Raw genomic sequence first — 19,877 nt, 5'->3', positions numbered from 1 at the left:
TCCATATCTAAAACAAATATTTATTTGAAACCTGATTTTTATGGAAATTATTGAACCCTCATGGATTCAGTTTTGCATCAAACTGAATTAGACAATGAACTTGGTATTTAACAATATGATAGGTTAATTGACATTTTAACTTCTGCTTAATACCTAACTTAAAGTTCTGCCTCATGAATTAATGTGTATACCTAGAGTAATTGGTGGAAATATTCACAGTGCAGAAAAGAAAAAAAGTGGCGAATGGTGATTAATCTCTTTATTAACTGATTATATTATTATTATTGTTATGTTACTTCTTTAACCATCTCTACCATTTATATTCTGCTAGTTAATGAATCATTTTTGTAAGTGGGTAGATGTATAATTGCATAAGAATGGGAATGAGGAATGGATATAAAAGGATTAATTTTATGGTATCCTGGATGCCAAGTCGTTTTTTTAAAGAGGCAAGGAAACACATATATTATTTTTCAATCTATAACTATCTAAAACGTACCTTAAATGGTGAAATACTAATATTAATAACAGAATCCCATGCTTCAGTTGAAAGTTCTTCCTTCCCTATGGATTTCTAATGACTCCTTTGCCAGGTAGTCCTAATATCCATCGAGGTTTCATGCCATTAAAGAGATCTACCAGTCGGATTGGTGAAGTGGCTTGTGTTCTGGCATCCTACCCGAAGACCTGGGTTTGAATCCTAAATCCTGGTGGTGGCAGAATTTTCACCAGTGTCCCAATTTCTACTTGTGCGCTATGTGGAGAGAATTTCACGTGGAGTGTGTCACTTCCAATGTCAGATGGAGTGTTAACTGTGAATCCTTTTGTTAAGACTAAGCTAATACTGGTGCCAGGTTTCTTTCCACCCTTCCCCCTTTCACTGAACATCCTAGGTGTGGTAAATTACCCACTTGTCCCTTATGGTGCAAATTACCTTCACTGTCAGTTGCCTCCCCTACCACTTGGTTGAGGTTGCCTTCCTCACCATTGATTTCTGAGAATACTGGGTCATTTCTAGCATCCAGCAACTGCAGAATACAGTATCACCTGGGACTGGTATACGATTCTTCAACCAAATTTTGATGTTGAATCAGGTAGCTTCTTCCATGCAACCTTTAGAACACTATAATAATAATAATAAATTTATTGGTCCTGTTGATATGTTAGTACATATATAGGCCTTGTCAAATATACATTAAAATAGTAGTACATATTACAAGATTTAAACATCATACAGCAATATTAACAGTCTTTTAAACAAGAATTCTTTTACATTGTAAAAACAATTGTCAAGTAAATATTTTTTTAATTTAATTTTAAAATACACCAGTCTTTGCTCATTTTTTATTTCTATTGGCAAATTGTTAAATAATTTACAACCCATATACGTAGGCCCATTGCTGAACATAGAAAGTTTATGAGAACTTGTTACATAATTGGATTTTTTTCTGGTATCATAGTTATGCACATTTTTATTTGTTTTTAAGTTAAATTTACCTTCAAAAGTTTTTACAAATAATGTGGATTCATACATATAAATGCAGGATAGAGGCATAATCCTCAGCTTTTTAAATAGGCCTCTACAGCTCTCTTTTTGACTAGCATTACAAATTGTTCTTATTGCCCACTTTTGGAGTTTAAAAATTCTTTCAGATGGAGGGGAATTTCCCCATGCCACTATGCCATATTTCAATCTGCTATAGACATGTGCATAATATAGACTTATGGCTGTGTCAGTATTCATAAGTTTTTTCATCCTTCTGATTAAATAACAACCAGAGGCAATTTGAGATGCAAGATCATCAATGTGACTATCCCAACTAAGACATTCATTTAAGAACAAACCAAGGAATTTAATACCTGTTGTACGTCCTAGACTGTTGTCTGTAAACTTAATGTATGGACTACAGTCAATTTTCTTCTGTGGCGTATGAAACAGCATATAGGATGATTTACTCTTATTTATTAGAAGCTTATTATTAGAACACCAACTCTCCATGTTTGTGACAGCTTCCTGAGCTGGTAGAACCACATTTCCTGCCTGCTTTAACAGATGATTGGTATCGTCTGCATACATGAATACCTCACCATTAAATGAGTTTGGCAGATCATTAATGTATAACAAAAATAGCAGTGGCCCCAGAATGGATCCTTGGGGAACCCCTCTAATAACCTCCTGGTAGGAGGATGACCATTTTTTCATATTTGCACTGGAAATAGTTACACATTGCATTCTCTTTGTCAAGAAGGACCTTATTAATTTGGTTGCAATACCTCTTAGTCCATAGCAATGGAGTTTATGCAGAAGAATTACATGGTCAACAGAGTCAAAAGCCTTTCTAAGATCATAAAATATACAAAGTGTCTTGGCTTTATTATCTATGCCATCAAGAACAGAGTCAATAAACTTGTATAAAGCGAGCTCAGCAGAAAGTCCTTTAATAAAGCCAAATTGGGACTTTGATAAAATACTGTTTTTTATTAGGAATTCCATTATTCTGTTTGCAATGACAGATTCAAGTATTTTTGAGAACACAGAAACTTTTGTTATCGGGCGGTAATTGTCCATTACCTCCTGATTCCCACTTTTGTATAGCGGAATGACTACTGAGAATTTCAGTTTGTCAGGAAATACACCTGATGATAGAGAAGCATTTACTAAGTGAGTAATGGGAGCTAAAAGATAATTGCTACATTTCCCCTTAAGGAGTGAGCAGGGAACCTCATCCCATCCAGCTGAGTCTATTTTGCTAATTTTTTTTATGATTAGTTTCACTTCTTGTTCACATGTTGGGCGAAAATAAATATTACTTGAAACTGAGATGACGGAGTTTTGTCCTCTATATAGTTGGGGAGCAAGATTTAGAGGCAATGACTTTTCAAGGAAGTTAAGAAAATGGTGATTGAAATGGTTGGCAATATCATTGGGTTCAGAAACCAGTTCTTTTTCACAGAAGACAGAGTCAATAGAAAATTTTCTCTGTGATTTAACAGAGTTATTATTGATGATTTACCATGCTGCTTTGGTTTTATTTTCAGAAGAATAGATGTAGTTTACATTGAAATTTCTTTTTGTATCAAATATTAATTTGGAATAGTACTTCTTATAATCTAAATACTGTTGTTCATTCATAGGGTCTCAAGTCCAAGTTGGTCTCATGCTCAAACAAGTAAGCATCTTAATTTCCTCAGAGACAGCACTGCAACTTGGTTCATTGAGGACACAAGATGTAAATTTCTGGGATGTCACAAGAAGCCAGTGGTTGCAGAAAAAAACCTTAACTGGCTCTGCCCATCATATTCAATGGATTTAAGTTGCTATCTAAATGCAATGGATATTGAGACTGACTAGCTTAGGCAGCAGTACAAATAAGTATGTGAATAAAAAATGCCAACCATGTCCAGGGATAAACCCAGAAAAAAGTGAGAACCAGGGTTATATAAATTAAAAAGGCAATGAGAGAATTGGCTTTTGCTAATCAGAAGGCATGCCCCCAATCCAAGGGTACATAAATAAAGTGGTTTTTGCTCTGGCCTGGTGGCTGACAAAAATACTTCATTCACAGGATACAACAGGAAAGCAGCTTATTGAAGTGATTAGAATACAGCTGGTGAAAGGAGCCCATAATAGTGGTTGAAGGGTGTATTCATTAATGACAAGATGTATATGTGGAGTTATTAATCATCTTTTCATAAAAAATGATTAATTTTAATAGCAGTTGTTAAAGAATCAGTGGTAATATAATTAGTGCATTTCTCAGTCTAATCCATTTTAATTTACTAGCACTACACATTTGTTTCCTGAGTAACTGTTTCATACCTATTGCCTCATGTCATTTCTATGAAAAATTTGTAAATAAATTAATATTGAAATTTTTCAATTCATTCCCATAGAAGTGTGGTCCACTTGCACATAAACAAGGATTTACTCTGACAAACTTAACCAGTGTTTGTGCACACACAATCTCAAACAGAGTCATAGTAAGGACTGAAAATAGTTCATGTGTTTAGATTTTGTAAAATTAAACTCAAAACTGGTTTTAAGTTTAAGTGACTGTATTACGATTATTAGTATTATCAAGGATATTATTTGGGAAAGTTATATTTCAAATTGGAAAACCAAAACTACACAGTACAAAAATAAATATTTTAAAACAATACTTTTATAAAGTAAACAATATTTATTATACACATTTTACATATACATTGATTGCTTAAAATTTATGACTGGATGGCACTGTTACATTAGTATTGAGAGCAATTCTCAAGTATATAATTTTCTGTCATATGAGAGGAGTCATAGGGATTGGAGGTTAAGAGGTACACTATTTGCTTTTGACTAAAGAACAGGAGATCTCACATTTGATGACATACCACAATAATGTGACATTAGTGATAATATACTTTTTTGTTTTTGTAAATGTAAATATGTAGATGGGTGGAATATATATATTTTTAAATGATGAGTATTTTTTTACCATCAAATTCACACAACATTCACATGGCTTGAAAGCAAAATGTCTAGAACATATAGCTGCATAGAAATGGAATTTCATGCACATATCAAATAGAATACAAGATAGGTAGGTACCGTTTGTGGTGTCATAATTTGGAAAAGCTACTACAACTTCTAATTTTGGCCTTCAGGTTTTCCCACATTATTATCAATGCATAATCAGGGCATATATCTTCTCATACTTAATCTTCAAATTTTGTAGTGCATGAGTTCATTTAGGATAATGAGTTCCCTTTTGGAAATCACTCAGAGTTGACAATGAAACTGTAGAAGGGTGATAACATAGTTACTGATATTGCAGTCTCCATAAACTATGAAATTTTTCACTCAGGGAGATTAATTTAAGAGAAACACTGCTGCTACATAGGCTTCCAGGAATTCAACTCACTCCCTTCACTGCTAAATGATAAAAGAGAAAGAGATGAGTGTACGTGCTTCATAATGCTGTTTTTAAAATGTTTGCTAATGATTTTTAGTTTTTATTAAGCATACAGGTTTGAAAAATGTGTGACAAAGTTACACTCATTACAATACTCTCTCTAATCCACTTTTAATAATATTTACATTCTGTCATCCTTTTAAGGATTGCTGTTTTCATAAAGCTCCACCTTTCATGCATCCCATTTCATTGTAGTCATCAGTTGCCAGCTCATTTAGCAAAGTGCTTATACTAGAACTGGTCTAATTGTGATACATCACAAGAACACCCTGTATTTCTTGATTTACATAGTGATACCCTCAATATCCTTACCAGTTTGTAACATGTACATAACTTTTTAGGTGCATGTACTTTGACACATACAAGCATAATGGTTTCCATTTACATAAATGCTAACTGTGTGAGTTAACTCTCAGACTGCAGTATCGTTTTAAATTAAGAACTACCTATGATTGATGAGCATACCTATTAGAGAGTTATGCTCATCAAAACAGAAATGTATATAATTTGGTAATTGATGAAGATTATCCTAATATCTGCCACTGATAGTAACTCATGCAGTTATCATCTTTGGTGTCAGCATTAATATTTCTGCTCACTCAAAATTGTAAACACTTTGGATTTCTCATACAAAGACATACTTCAGCTGTATGTCATTCCTTGATCATAAAAAAGGCACCGAACCCTGACATTTTGTAGTTGTTTTGAATTATTTGCAATTTTAACACTTTTGATAGGCATCACAAATGAAAACCAGGTACTATGAATTGTAAAAAGCTGCATAAATATTTGAAAAAATATTTGTCATTAGTAGGTAGATAGGTACTTTTCTATGGTACATAAGCTATTCGACAATTTTGAATTATCAGTCATAGAAAAATATTATGGTATGTATTCAGTGAATTTCATTCTTTCTAAACAGATTTGAACAGACCTTTTCTTTTAGTTCATGTACTGCTATGCATGAATAAACAAAATGTGAAGCAAAACCTAAAAACAGTAATTGTAAATGATTTTCTTAAAATAGGAAATGTATTGAGTATACATGTACGTATTTTCGAATTATCGCTTCAATTCTCAAAAAAATTATTTTCAAGTCGCGAACATGTAGCCAATTACCAAAAAGCATTGGTTTTTGTCTATATTAAATGGACATTTCAATGCAACAATTTCAGAGTGTAAAAATCATTCGTCTTGACTGGGATCCCAGTCAAGGCGAATGATATTTACACTCTGAAATTGTTGCATGGAAATGCACATTAGCGGATGACTCCGTTAAAAGTTACTATTGCGGCATCTCCAGCAGTTTCTTTGGAATATATTAAATGGGGTAAATATGTATTATATTTTCTTAAAATTTTTTTTGGATAATTAATTGATGCAGGACCTGCTGCTGCTTCTTTCTTAATTTTGGGTGAGACTTCTCTTGTAATTGTTTAGTGTTTCTTCACTTCACAGTTTATATATTGACCAAATCCTAGTATCTAATCACAATTGTAGATATTTCTCCTGTTCCTAACTATTGCTATTTTTAAAAATAAAGATACTCACTATCATGTGTTACTGGTTTTTTTGTTGGCAACATATTTATGTTGGTAATACCTGTAAAATTGAAATAATATCTCTGAATTAAGTTTCACCGAATAAGTAAGGTTTATACTTGTAGATTTCATGGAGGTTTCCCAGATTTATGGAAAATTAAAAACTAGTTGATTGTCAATACTCTTAGATGATGGTGGCTAAGAACGTGTCATGTATTTCATTCTGAGTTAGGATGAGTGTATTTTACCCATATTAATGTTTTACTATGCAACATGGAATCTGGGATTGCTTCCATGAGATTCTCCATTAATGCCAATTGCCATTGCTAATGATGGTCATTTTGACCATCAATAGATTCCACCTCTGGGTCTCCTATTGATTAAGAGGACAAAAAATATTGAGTTTAGAGAATTTCAATCGCGGAATACCCTACTTGAACTTATTCACTGATAATGAAAAATGTGCTTAATATCGAATGAAAGTGAAACTCCAATATACGGCTATTGGAGTTTCACATTCATTCAATATTACTAGCGGTAAGAGCTCATTTCTATCAATATTGTGCTTAATATCATTTTGAATAGCTACCTGTTGAAAGTAGAAATATTTTCATTTGAGGTGATATAAGAAGTATATGCAGAACAGTGATTAGATCTGTAACAGGCAATGTCAAATATTAACAACTGTTATATTATTTCCAAATATCTATCAACATCAACAACATTTGATGCTGAAAATTAAGAACTAAGATTTCTTTAGCAACATTATGTTTTGAAAGGTTTGAGAATATCAATTATAACTCTCTTAGGAAAACCAATGCTGACTTCTACACTGACTATACAACTTGTACCCTGCTATAGATGAATGTCTCTCATTGCTCTTTCTTGCAACTTTTCTAAAATGATGAAATGTGTCTTGACATTATTTTTATAAAAAAAATGTGTTACCATGAATCATATCACATGCACTAACAAGTATACAAGTATATGGTTCCACTTGACGTTTTTGATAGCATAGAGAGATGGGGGAATAAGGCTCTGGACATTCTTTCATTACTTTTGGATTGCATTGAAGGCTATTTTGTTTTATTAACTCACACTTATTACAAGCGACCATGTAATGAAAAAATAACTTGAAAACCATTCAACAAAGAATAATTTAGTCAAAATAGTGTTCTGAAATCAATACCATTGATATATATTTTTTGGGAAAGTTAAATAGTTATTTAGAATATCATTACTTGGAAGCCTCCTTTGAAGTAATCCTTTGAAGTAATCCTTCGAACACAAATGTGTCCTACCCGATGAATACTCTTCATTTGAGCATTCATTAACTGAACTGGGCATCTCACATTTAAGACTTTTAAAGAATGCTGAATTGTTGGCCTGCATATGTTTTGTAATGAGGAATTATTTTATTTTAATGTGGCCTTAAATTAAAATAAAAGAAATATACTAAACAACTAAAATTCCCTTACTAAGTTCCATATACTTTTGGTATAAAATTTGGGAGACATTATTTAGCATCTGCAATTGAATTTCCACCGCCCTGAACATATGAAATCCTCATTTCAAATCCTTACATTTTAAAAATATGTGTGGGTACATAATCTCTATCCATAGTGATTAAAAACTTGTTTTGGAAAAAAAAATTCAATGGTCATGACACTTCCAGTTTCATAGGCACTTACAAGGAATAATTAAAAGTAAAAAGCATCTTGAAGGGACATCCTTTCAACTTACTGTATGGCAATACCTGCTCTATTCCTATTATTTCAGATTAATCTGTATGTAATGTGGGTTCAGTTAACTATGATTCATTTAATGGAACTCTTTGTTTTGTCAAACAATGTAAGTTCCAATCAATGTTTATTTACAAATTAAATTCGGCTACCAATAGTTGCTTACCTTTCATGTAATATCTGAGATATTAAAAAAATGGAGATGCAGCTGCATTAGATCATTACACATCAATGAATTTTAAATATGGGATCAAAAGAAGAAATTAAATTCCTTCAAAGTAACTTCATGTGACCACAAAATCAAGCTCAACTTGGAAAAAAATATATGTATAAAAAATTGAGGTACGAAATCATTAGTCACCTAACAAATTGGACTCAACTTCATTTGAATTAACATTTATATACAATAATATTCTTTTGGCTGCCAAAACCTTATATAATATGCATCAGGAATATATATATATATATATATATATATATATATATATATATATATATATATATATATATATATATATATATATATATATATATAATAGATGATTTTGTCGACGTAACACAGAAGTGTTGAATAATAAATTGGACAGCAACAAACAATATAGAAACACATAAAAAGATCACTCAAACATTATTTCTTGATCATTTCGATGGAATTCCACTCCGTCTTCATCGGAAGTTATAGAAGTAATGACTGACATTGGCATGGTGTCTGAAGGACGCTTGACTGGTGACTGATTGAGATGGTGTCATTACTTCTATATCTTCCGATGAAGACGGAGCCAAATTACTTCAAAATGATCAAGAAATAACGTGTGAGTGATCTTTTTATGCGTTTCTATATTGTTTGTTGCTGTCAAATTTGATATATATATATATAAAATTTGTATATATACAGGTATATATATATATATATATATATATATATATATATATATATATATATATATATATATTTATATCTAATTTGTATATATATATGTGTATATATATATATATATATATATATATATATATATATATATATATATATATATATATATATATATATAAATATATATATATACACATATATATACACATATATATACACATATATATGTATATATATATATTTATCTTCGAAATAGAATGCACTTTGGCGATGCACGACAAATATATAAAAACACTGATATCTCTTCCCCCAAGAATGGTGTTCTGATGATGGCCGTGCCATCGAAATGTCAAAACAACATATGTGAGTGTCCTTTCTTTGCTTTCCTATGTTGAAAAATGTATATTAGTTTTTATACCTATCTATTTATATGTGTCTGTGTGCAACCCATGTTCCTGGATATTCATTTTTGGGCAATTTTCTGTAAATAGTAAGTAATATCACACTTAAAAAAATGGAAACTCCTAATTAAATTATTAAATCAAAATTAGAGCTAGATTTAACAAAAATAAGGTTTCCAATTAAAGGGTAGACAGTATTGATACACCTAAATTGAATTTTTATTACTGATTTAAATTGTGTTCAGGGTTGCTTACTTTTAAAGCAGATTTTAATAGTTTCACCAATCCATTCACCCTATGGTTTCCAATTTAATTGGATCAACTTTCCAGCTAATTAACTCTTATAGTATACATGAAAATTACTCAAAAGCATTTTTGTCATCTTTGGTTCGATATGATTGGTATGATAGATTCTTATCTGTGGTTAAACTCAGGTGTTGCATAATAATTATTTTTAAAATATGATTTGGTGACTTTCTTTGACTTTGGATCTAGTTTCAACATGCAAAGACTTAATTGAGATCAGTAATTATAACCCTGAGTAATAATACCTCTGTTATTGGTATATGCCAATCCAAATGATTTTATATACACATGTGGAAATCAAGGCAATCAGATCATTAAGCAGAATATTCTGTAATATTCCTACATAATTACATATGTATTTAAACACATTAAAAAAATTCAGAATAGCCAACCTTGTTATTTTACATTTAATTGGGTCAAATTGTCTGATTCATGGAGTAGGTATAACATGCTAAAACATCTACACCAAGGGAGAGAAGCAGTACAAGAAAGTAAAAAAAATACCTCATTCTTTTTAAGTCTTCAAGTTTAGGAATGAGATGGCACTAGTCTCTTCAAGAAAACTATCAATAAATACAAGTACTTCAGTGTAGTTTTATTTATCCTTCATAAAATAAAAATGCATGCTGCCGATGATCTCAGACAGCATTTTCCTTTGTGAGGAATGGCATGGTGACAGAACAAGCTGATTGTCCAGCTGCAGCAGAAAATGAAGAACCTCCACTGACAGAAGTTGTGGGACGGCATTCCAAACTTATGCTCCCTCCTCCACATCCATTGTTGAAGTTACTAATGCCTACATATGTAGTCATTGTTGCTTCACTTGCAGAAGATTCGCGCTTCCTGTCATGACCCCCACTGCCAAAGCCAACACCACCTCCATGGCCTATGTTTGGCTGGCTGTACAACCTACAGGCAAAATTTACACAATTTAAGTAGGTGAAAAATACATTAATACAATTTAATGTTTGATAGTAGACCTATGACTTAGTGGGGCTAATTAGGGTTTTTGATTAACGAGTAGGAACAAAATGCATTACACTACAGTTACTTTTATTTAATAGCATGCCTTTTGCTGCATTTGTAGTGAAATACTAAGAGAAGAATGACTGGACTAAAATGTAATATAATTACATGGTAACCTGGTATGGAGGAAGAATATATATGCATGCATACTATTGACCCTCATATTTTATATAATTTACAATTTAAATGTTAGCATTCAATGAAATCTACGTTTTAAAACAAGCATCCAGGCAAAACAATTGGAGTTATTAGTCAGTGACAATATGTTAGCATGTAGGCACAGTTAGTGAGTCATTCATCAATTCTCGAATTTTGTCATATCCTTGGCTGATTTTAACTTAAAAGTGCTCAGAGAATGAGTGATTTGTTATGTTAATCAGCTGTGATAAAAAACAGACAATAAAAATCCTGAATACTCCACAAAAAGAACTAAGTAGGTACCTATGCCATTGGATGGAATCAATGAGAACATGAAGGGGGATAGCCCTCTCCCTCTGCGCATGTGGAAGATTGCTTGTTCTTCTATTTCATCTCCTTAGTTTTATATACAATGTACTCTCCCATGAGCTGATGCCCTCCAACTGTCACATCTCTCTCACCAAATTTACTCGATAGGAGAGTTTCTACAGTTTTAAAAGTAAATTTTAGGAATCTTGACTCACATCTGGGTCTCAGAATAAACTTCTATGCAGAGATTGTTATGGCTGAAATAAAGTAATAGAGGAAAAGTTATGTATTTCAGACCTCGAAAATAAGCAAGCACATGTCAAAGATCCAAGAGTGCGAAGAATCAAGATGGACAGAGATATGACTGTGCGGTGACGTTTCCCATTAATATTTATATTTTTTGCCATTTGAGGCACATTAGGTAGATGATATAAAATGCTAATGGTACATTTTGGTGATAGTAAGGGGCCCTAAGAAGTAATGGAGTTAAAGATGAAAGTAGGTAGAGAGCTAATTAAGTGAGTTAAACTCGCTAAAGATTAACACTTGGTCAATTACTTCCTAACATTCAACTGACACAGACGAATAGATATCTATAGTGAATATCTATGCAGGGACCTTATTAACAAGTAGGGATATTTTATAAGCCAAAAAAAGGGGATTTGAGCTTACTAAATGATTAGAGGTTTTTAGTTCTTAATTGATTATTTATAGAGTTGGAATTGATTTAACATCATTTTCACCCTACTCAAACAGATTGAACTTAAGGAAGTTTTAAGAAAAAAATATTTTGTTAGGTGAAAAAAAGTATTATTGACCTGACAGAAATGATCAGGAGAAGGAAGGATTAGAGGGAGAGGGATGAGAGGGGTTGTGGGGCAAAATACGACAAAGACGTAGCTTTTCATATATATCATCAAATGTAAGGACTGTACCCTAATAGATTTATTAGTGAAATAGGGCAAAGTAAAGCTGGCACTGCAATTTTCTTAGTTATGCGGTATTATATGTCAATATGGACAAAGAGTTTAAAGAACATTATGAGGAGTTTTCATTACCATGGGAAACTTTGCGATAAGGAAATTAACCGATGTGTCATGCAATAAATATTAATGAATCTTGTAGCTCAGAAAACTTTTGATCAGCCTTCAATGACATAGTTTGTCAAAATTGAATCCACCAAATTTAGGGAAATGTGAAAGAATTTGTATTTTTGGAAAACTTATGTGATTATTTCATCTGTGGCGGGTAACACACCACCCCTAAAGAAAGCTGAAAGGAGTTATGATGTTGTCCTAGGGTAATGTATAACTACTCTGTTACTACTCATATATGGATAACTACTAGTATACCACTACTATCTATGTTATAAATGCGAATATCTACTTTTTGGACCTAAGTTGGAAATAACTAGTACCACAGTAGTTTACCCAAAGGCTTTTTCATGGATGAGAGTGAAGCTTAAGTCATAGTAAGCACTATATGGCAAGCGAAATTCATACTACAACAGGCTAGGTGGCATTCTAGTTGGTTTCCCATGTTGATCCAAAAAATCCTGGTATCCAAAACACCACACAGCTTGGCTAATTCTGAGGGTTTCAGAGGCATCACCTGCAATCAAAACCAGGCACCCGGGCAGTAGCTCAATGCTCTACTCACTAAACAACCTTGGGAATTACTATTATTTTGTGATAAGTTATTATATTTGGAGTATCCATCTTGTTTCCAGGTTTTTATGTTTAGTTTTTCATCAATTTTTAAATGAAACTTTTATATTATGATATTAGTTAATACTTTCAGAAACATCAAAGTTAGATCACAGTATGCCTTTAAGGAGCCCAATGGCGTGTTTAATGAAATATCCTGGGTAAGAGCTTTATTTTGATCAGCATCCAATTTCTTTTCGAAATCTGCTTACCAGGAAATATATCATCATGCGTTTTCCAAGGTCATTCAAAGACAGGAGCTACAATTAAACTGGGAACTTCCTGTCAACAACTGAATATATTAACCATAAGTTTACGAGTACACACTATTATCCTTACTGATATTTAAAAAGTAGGAAATTTGTGTAATTTTCCAAATTAATATACACTTTTCACCTTATTTTCAAGTGATCGTGTTTATTACTTCTGTTTTTCGATACTGCCTTGGTTGATAAGACCCAATGGTGGAAACTGGTAGCTTTGACAGTCTAGTGTGATATTAGAAGTTTTTCAAACTTTTTGGGTGAAAGCTGATTATTATCTGAGGGGCCATTGGAGAATTAGAGGTTTTGGAATGGTTACACGCATTATTTTTGGCACCCACTTGACATGACCTTTGTTGAAATTTGGGTGATATGAACAATGTTTTGATTCTTGGTTAGGTCGTGGGAGAACAGAAGTGTATAGTCCCAGGGCCCATTAAAAACCTGCCTTTATGTCTTTTTTGAAATTATTTGAAGCATCCATGGCATGGATATTCCATTCAGAGATAAATGCTGGGGCATTGAATAAAAAATATTTATGGCAACAATTTATTTCTAGTTTTTATAATATAATTTGTGAATCTCAGCATCTTAAATCAACTTCACACTATACTTTCTTTTGCTTTGCCTTCTTTTCACCAACATTTGCATTTTCTGTCATATTGATAGAATAAATGGATCAATTAGCCAAAATTGGCTAGCTAACTACATATAAAATACTTGTCTACCACATGTAATGGTTTCTTTAATGCAGGAAATGCCGGAATGTTTTTGGGGCTTTTATAGTTTTGATGAGATCCCCTGTGAATACTGAAAACCCAGCATTGAACTTTATGATTAAATTCAAACATTAGCATTAAAATTGGGATTTCTAAGTTTCTTTCTGAGGTCATATTGTGCAATAAACTCGTCACTAAAAATGTATCCAGAAATGCCACTATCACTAAAAATCTATACAGAAACGCCACCATACCCAAGGCAAGATTCCAATTCATGACATTGTGGATAGCTGATGAGCAAGTTTGGCAGTTCTTCTCTTAAGGTAACCAGTACTGTACTTGGTGTTTATTATTTATGTTGCAAATTTTAGGTAGGCAGCATGTAGTTATATGTTACCATAATTCTTCATATCGGCTAAAAATGAGAATCATACAGTCCCAATAATGGAAAAAATAAAATGGACAGAAAGTAAAACAAATGAAAAGTTTCTGATTATGGCAGGAGAAGAGAGGCAATCGTCAAGAGAATCTTGAAGAAGGTAGACTAGTGGATGGAGAAGATATTAAGAGGTAGTGGGAATTCTCCTCTCTACTTATGCCTGAAGTCGGTAATAAAGAGAACAATGGGAAAGCAATTTAGAGGGAGGAAAATAATAAGCATTTTAGATGGATGCAAGAGTTAGGAAGTATGCAATACTAAACAACAAATTATTGTAATTTATTGAATGGGCTTTGAGGACAGTTTCTCGTGTAATGTCTTGTGAGTAGAGAATGCATAGTGCCAGGAGCCATAAATGCATACCCAAACCCAGTGTACTACTGTTAATAATTATTATCCATTTCCACCGATATATTTTTATTTCACAATTTGGATTCAGCATAATATTACCATCATCAGTTGATGAAAACAATGTTTTGTAAAACCCGGATTGTGAAATTAAAAGATATTAGTTCGAATGGAGGTAAAATCAATTTTACCCAATTCCACTAAGTGACCTCCTTGCCTGTTAATATTAGTGATTATTCACATGGAGAATTTATTTTCCTCTTATTTTGCAGTCTACTTCAAATTAATTGAGGAATGATCAGATAATTTTTGAGTTGTTTTAATTATTTAACTAGTGTTTGAAAGCCTTTAACCACTCATAATTTTCTGTCTGTTTAGGTTTTTTATCCAATAATATTTTTGCAATAAAGTTCTATATTTAAATTACGCATTATATGGATGAAAATTCTGGTGAAAAATGCCTAATACAATTTAGAGTTATTTCAGAAGGCTTTGATGGAGTTGATCTTGACTGACGAGAGTTAATTTATATAAAGTCAAAAACAAGAAAATCCTGCCCTACTTTCCTAAGGTTTTGTTTTATTTACTACTCTATTAGCTCAATTTTCTTGAGAGTTTGTCAACACTGTAACTTTATAACTATGAAAGATACACTCCAGCGTTACATCAAACTTGATACGCACTCAAAACATTCAATGTGGAACTTTTCGAACTCAACAACACCGAACATGCAAATAACTTTGCTTTTCTAATTTCTAGCTAGGGTACGGGTGAGTATTTATAGGTTTTCTAGTACGTTCTAGGGTTTTCCACTATCGGTTTAGGGTGAAAGGGGGGGGTTTCAAGCGCACTGATCTACTGCTGGAGAGGCAGCACTTCTACCGAATGCTCTCCGTGCGGGACTTGGGCGACCAATCCTTGCTGTGGCCGTAGTACCTCCGGGAGCCGACGCTGCGCGCCGTCTTCCACCTCTCAACGTGGTGACGCATCGTGTTTTGGACCTCTGTGTTCAGGAAGCAGTAGAAAAGGGCCACTGTAAAACCCTGTGGTGAAAAAGAAGAGGCATTAGAGATCATTAGACACGTAAAAATGCTAATCATTTCGTATATACGTACGTATACTCTTAAAATCAAACGAATTCTTGGGTCAACATTTCCCGTGTCGACATCGCCCCCCTTTACTAAATGTAAAGTCATATTGAAAAGTAGGGCTTGAATCCATTTTTTAATTAGGGGGAAACCGATAAATGTGTTTAGCAACTTTGAACCTTAGACGTGAAACGGTGCTTTAATTTTTTACGATACGATCAATGCGAAAACATTTCAGCTATGTCAGCGCATGGGCGATACGTGATAGAATAGCATTTAGACAGATAGATAGAGGTCTTTATTTGGGCGAAATTAAGACGTAATGGTCCCTTTTTCCATGACGACTGGTTACTGAATTGACGACTGGTTACGTAAATTACGCGATGATGATAATTGAAACAATCTGGGAATGGGGTTTAAGCCTAAAGCCTTCTAAGCCCTTTATTCTTTTTCGCACTTACAAACCTGCCAAATCCTAGATACTTATGAAGACTGTATACATTAAAGGAGACGATAAAAATTATTATTTTTTATTTCGGCAACTTTATAATTACGTTTAGTAATAAGGTAAAACTAATTTGAGCGTACCTACAACTTGTATTATTTTATTATAAACCCTTTTTAATGTTTTGTAATGAGAGAATCTTCCTAAATGCAAGGTATTTATTAAGCGGCTATACCATTCAACTCGAATGCTACCACTTTACATATATGATGCTCATGTACGTTTTGATACATTTAATTTAGAAAATGCAATTTTCATAGAACTCGCAAGGCAGATCGAGGCTGACGGAGAGGATTTCTGAAACATGACGTTATACTCCATTTAACTACCCGTTGAAAATTTTATACCTATTGGGCGCAGAACAACGACAGTTCGTGAAGCAAATCCTTCCAGTAATTAATACATCATGTGTCATCACACAATGCACTACATAGATATGTAATATTACAACATTTTAAGAGAAAATTGTAGTAGTTGCAGCTCTTGTGGTTGAAGTCTAAGTGAGATGTGGCTCACAAATTCATATGAAATTATATTTTTTCGGTTTTATTTTACTTTATTTTTCTTTCAATTTAAGGCGAGGCTCTATCACTATCGTTGGCAGCAGTTTTTAAGTATTTTCATTCGACAGATTGTTAATCAGTCAATATTTTCTTTTCGCTACCTTTTTTTTTAATTTCTTCAATTAATTTCTTCTTCTACATCCACACTGTACTCATCTCTCTGGCTTAAATAATTCAACTTAGTAATCCGATTGTCGCAAAGCAGCTTTAAATTCAATTGAATATGACAGCAAAGGGAAATATTGGCCAGAGTATGAATATTGGCCAGGGTTTTGAATTCCTCTTTCTAATCAAATTATCAGATTCAGTCACGGTCAGTAGCATAACGAGAAATCGATGTATTTCGGTGGCATTAAGATTTGATGAGACACCGCTCAAAAGGGGAGGGGCTACTCATTGGTTAAAACATTTGTGCTCTTTGGGAACGTGGATTATTGTTCTTTTACAATGATCTCTTACTATACCACGTCCGCAGTTTACGGCCTTGACTCAATCGATTGTGTTTTTGAGCATGGGATTTTCGGAAGCGTTTGTTCCATATTCCGAGCGATTTTACTGGTTTCTCTTAGAGTACTTTCCACTTTTCTAAGCAGCCGTAATTGATATATTAATATTTTAAAAATTTCGTTCCCAAAGAATAAACGACTTTTTGGCATGTTTTAAGGTGTTGTTTTCGCACTCGGAAGCGCAATGTCATTTTTAATCTCTCGTAGTTGATTCATGATACTGTTCATAGAATTGCATATTCCGCTTCTTTTAGAAAGCCTCGGGCAACGCTCATTTTTTTCAATCGTTCATTAGAGGGATTGTGTATTATTATTGCTCTATTGTCTTGGAAAAAACGAAATTTTGGAAATTATGCCTGAAATGACTAGAAAATAGTCTTGATAAAACCAGCTATAGATTTGAACTACAAAAAATCTTACAGTCGCATTAATTCTTATTTATTTGAAACTTCGGAGGCACGTTGAGATGTACTTCGAATCGTATCTTGTATTTGTGCTCATTGTGGTAGTGGAACAAGTTTACTTGCCTAAAACCGGAGTCGGAAGGAGATTCAATAATATGTGAGAAGTTTTAAATGGTTATTTCATCCCAGAAAATTTATTATTTTAGGTGTCATCTATTTAAATAATGTCAGCAATGATTTTTATTCAGTCTTTAGCCATCCAGGATTATTCCTAGGATATATATATATATATATATATATATATATATATATATATATATACCGGGTTCGTCCGGAAAATAAGTGTACTGATTTTTTCCCGCCGCTCCAGGCGCGCCCAGCACCGCTCTGACGGGCTGCGATTGGAGGGGGGTATGTTGGCAAGCGACGCTGAAAAAGGCAGTCGGCTCTGAGCTGTGGTGTAGTGAGGAGCTCTGTTAACGCGAACCTCCACGCTCGACCCACATCACGGAACGCGATGCCGAAGTTTTTGGAGCAGCGTTATTCCATCAAATTTGCGGTAAAGCTTGGGAAATCGTCTACCGAAACTGTCGGTATGATTAACCAGGCTTACGGGGAGTCAGCCATGTCCAGAAACATGATCTTTCGGTGGCACAAGATGTTCGTGGAGGGCAGAGAAGAGGTCGACGACGAACCACGGCCTGGACGCCCATCAATGACACTCACCGACGAAAATGTGCGAAAAGTTCGCGATGTACTGAACTCTGATCGTCGTCTTAGTGTTCGGATGATAGCATTTTACGTCCAAGTGCTCGACAGGCTTCGAAAACGAGTCGCCCGCGTTCGGCCAGCGATCAAAAACATCTGGCGGCTGCATCACGACAATGCTCCGTCTCATACCGCGCTTGTCGTGTCGGACTTCTTGGCCAAGCACGGCGTGGCAACGCTGCCGCACCCGCCCTACAGCCCGGACTTGGCACCACCGCACTTCTTTCTGTTCCCGAAGATAAAGAGGAGTTTGAAAGGAACGCGATACGGGACTTTGGACGCCGTCAAAGAGGCCGTGACGACGTGTCTTCGAGAGGTTCCCGATGATGCCTTCGCGGGAGCGTTCCAGGAACGCCGCTGGAACAAGTGTATCGACTCACAAGGGTCGATACACTTGTTCCAGCGGCGTTCCTTTATTTTGAGGAATATTAGCTTAAGATATGTAAAAGTGTAATAAATTTTTTTTCCTGAGCTCAGTACACTTATTTTCCGGACGAACCCTGTATATATATATATATATATATATATATATATATATATATATATATATATATATATATAGTATAAGATTAGAAGAAATCTTAATAAATATATTATTATTATCTTATTTATATAATCTTATAGTAAGATTATATATAGTATATATATATATATATATATATATATATATATATATATATATATATATATACTATATATAATCTTTGAACTCTTTGATAAAAGATTATGTATCTTTAATGACGTTTAATGTTTTACCTTTTCATAAGCAATGTTGTGACTCTAAAATGTCCATTACTGTAAATTAGTGATTAGCTAGGAAATTTATATAAATTTGGAAATATTGCTATTATTTTTAAACAAAATGGAAATATTTATTTGATCCAAATATATCCAAGATTTATTCAAAACATCAATCAAGATCATATTGCCAAATATCAAATTTTATAATTCATAAATACATATCCTGTGCCAGGAAACTAAACAACGGAAAATATTGTATACGCTAAAAAAATTACAATTGTTTCTAAATTACTATATTATATTAATCAATCAAATATTAAGGTTCGTCTGACTGTCTACTCTGTAATTTAAATATTCACTGTATCAGCATTTTAAGAGAACCAGGGCAGCCTTTTGCAAGGTCATATCTATTCTTCTTGAAAGCCAGAATATCAAGAATCCACGTAAATTTGTTTGTTTTTGTAAACTATTATGCTCAGTCATTATTAAGGGTGACTTCTCTGGTTAATGTTGAAGAATATTAGTATGATTGACAGGC

At 33.5% G+C, this 19,877-nt stretch overlaps 1 protein-coding gene across 1 annotated transcript in view; it reads right to left on the bottom strand.

Annotated features, from left to right (window-relative positions):
- Positions 1-10,334: 10,334 nt before the first annotated feature.
- LOC139692103 (diuretic hormone receptor-like) overlaps positions 10,335-19,877 on the bottom strand; it is a 366,793-nt gene continuing 357,250 nt past the window's right edge. Inside the window, exons 9-10 of the mRNA XM_071590138.1 lie at positions 15,647-15,807; positions 10,335-10,725 (exon numbers count right to left, since the gene is read on the bottom strand). Coding sequence (XP_071446239.1) covers positions 10,455-10,725; positions 15,647-15,807 — 432 coding nt within the window. The 3' untranslated portion in view covers positions 10,335-10,454. The remainder of the gene's footprint in view (positions 10,726-15,646; positions 15,808-19,877) is intronic.

Source organism: Hetaerina americana, unplaced genomic scaffold (assembly GCF_022747635.1).
Source record: "Hetaerina americana unplaced genomic scaffold, ioHetAmer1.1.p SCAF_4, whole genome shotgun sequence".
Taxonomy (NCBI): domain Eukaryota; kingdom Metazoa; phylum Arthropoda; class Insecta; order Odonata; family Calopterygidae; genus Hetaerina; species Hetaerina americana.
Note: the sequence above shows the minus strand (reverse complement) of the source record. Positions and strands in the feature narration are given on the sequence as shown.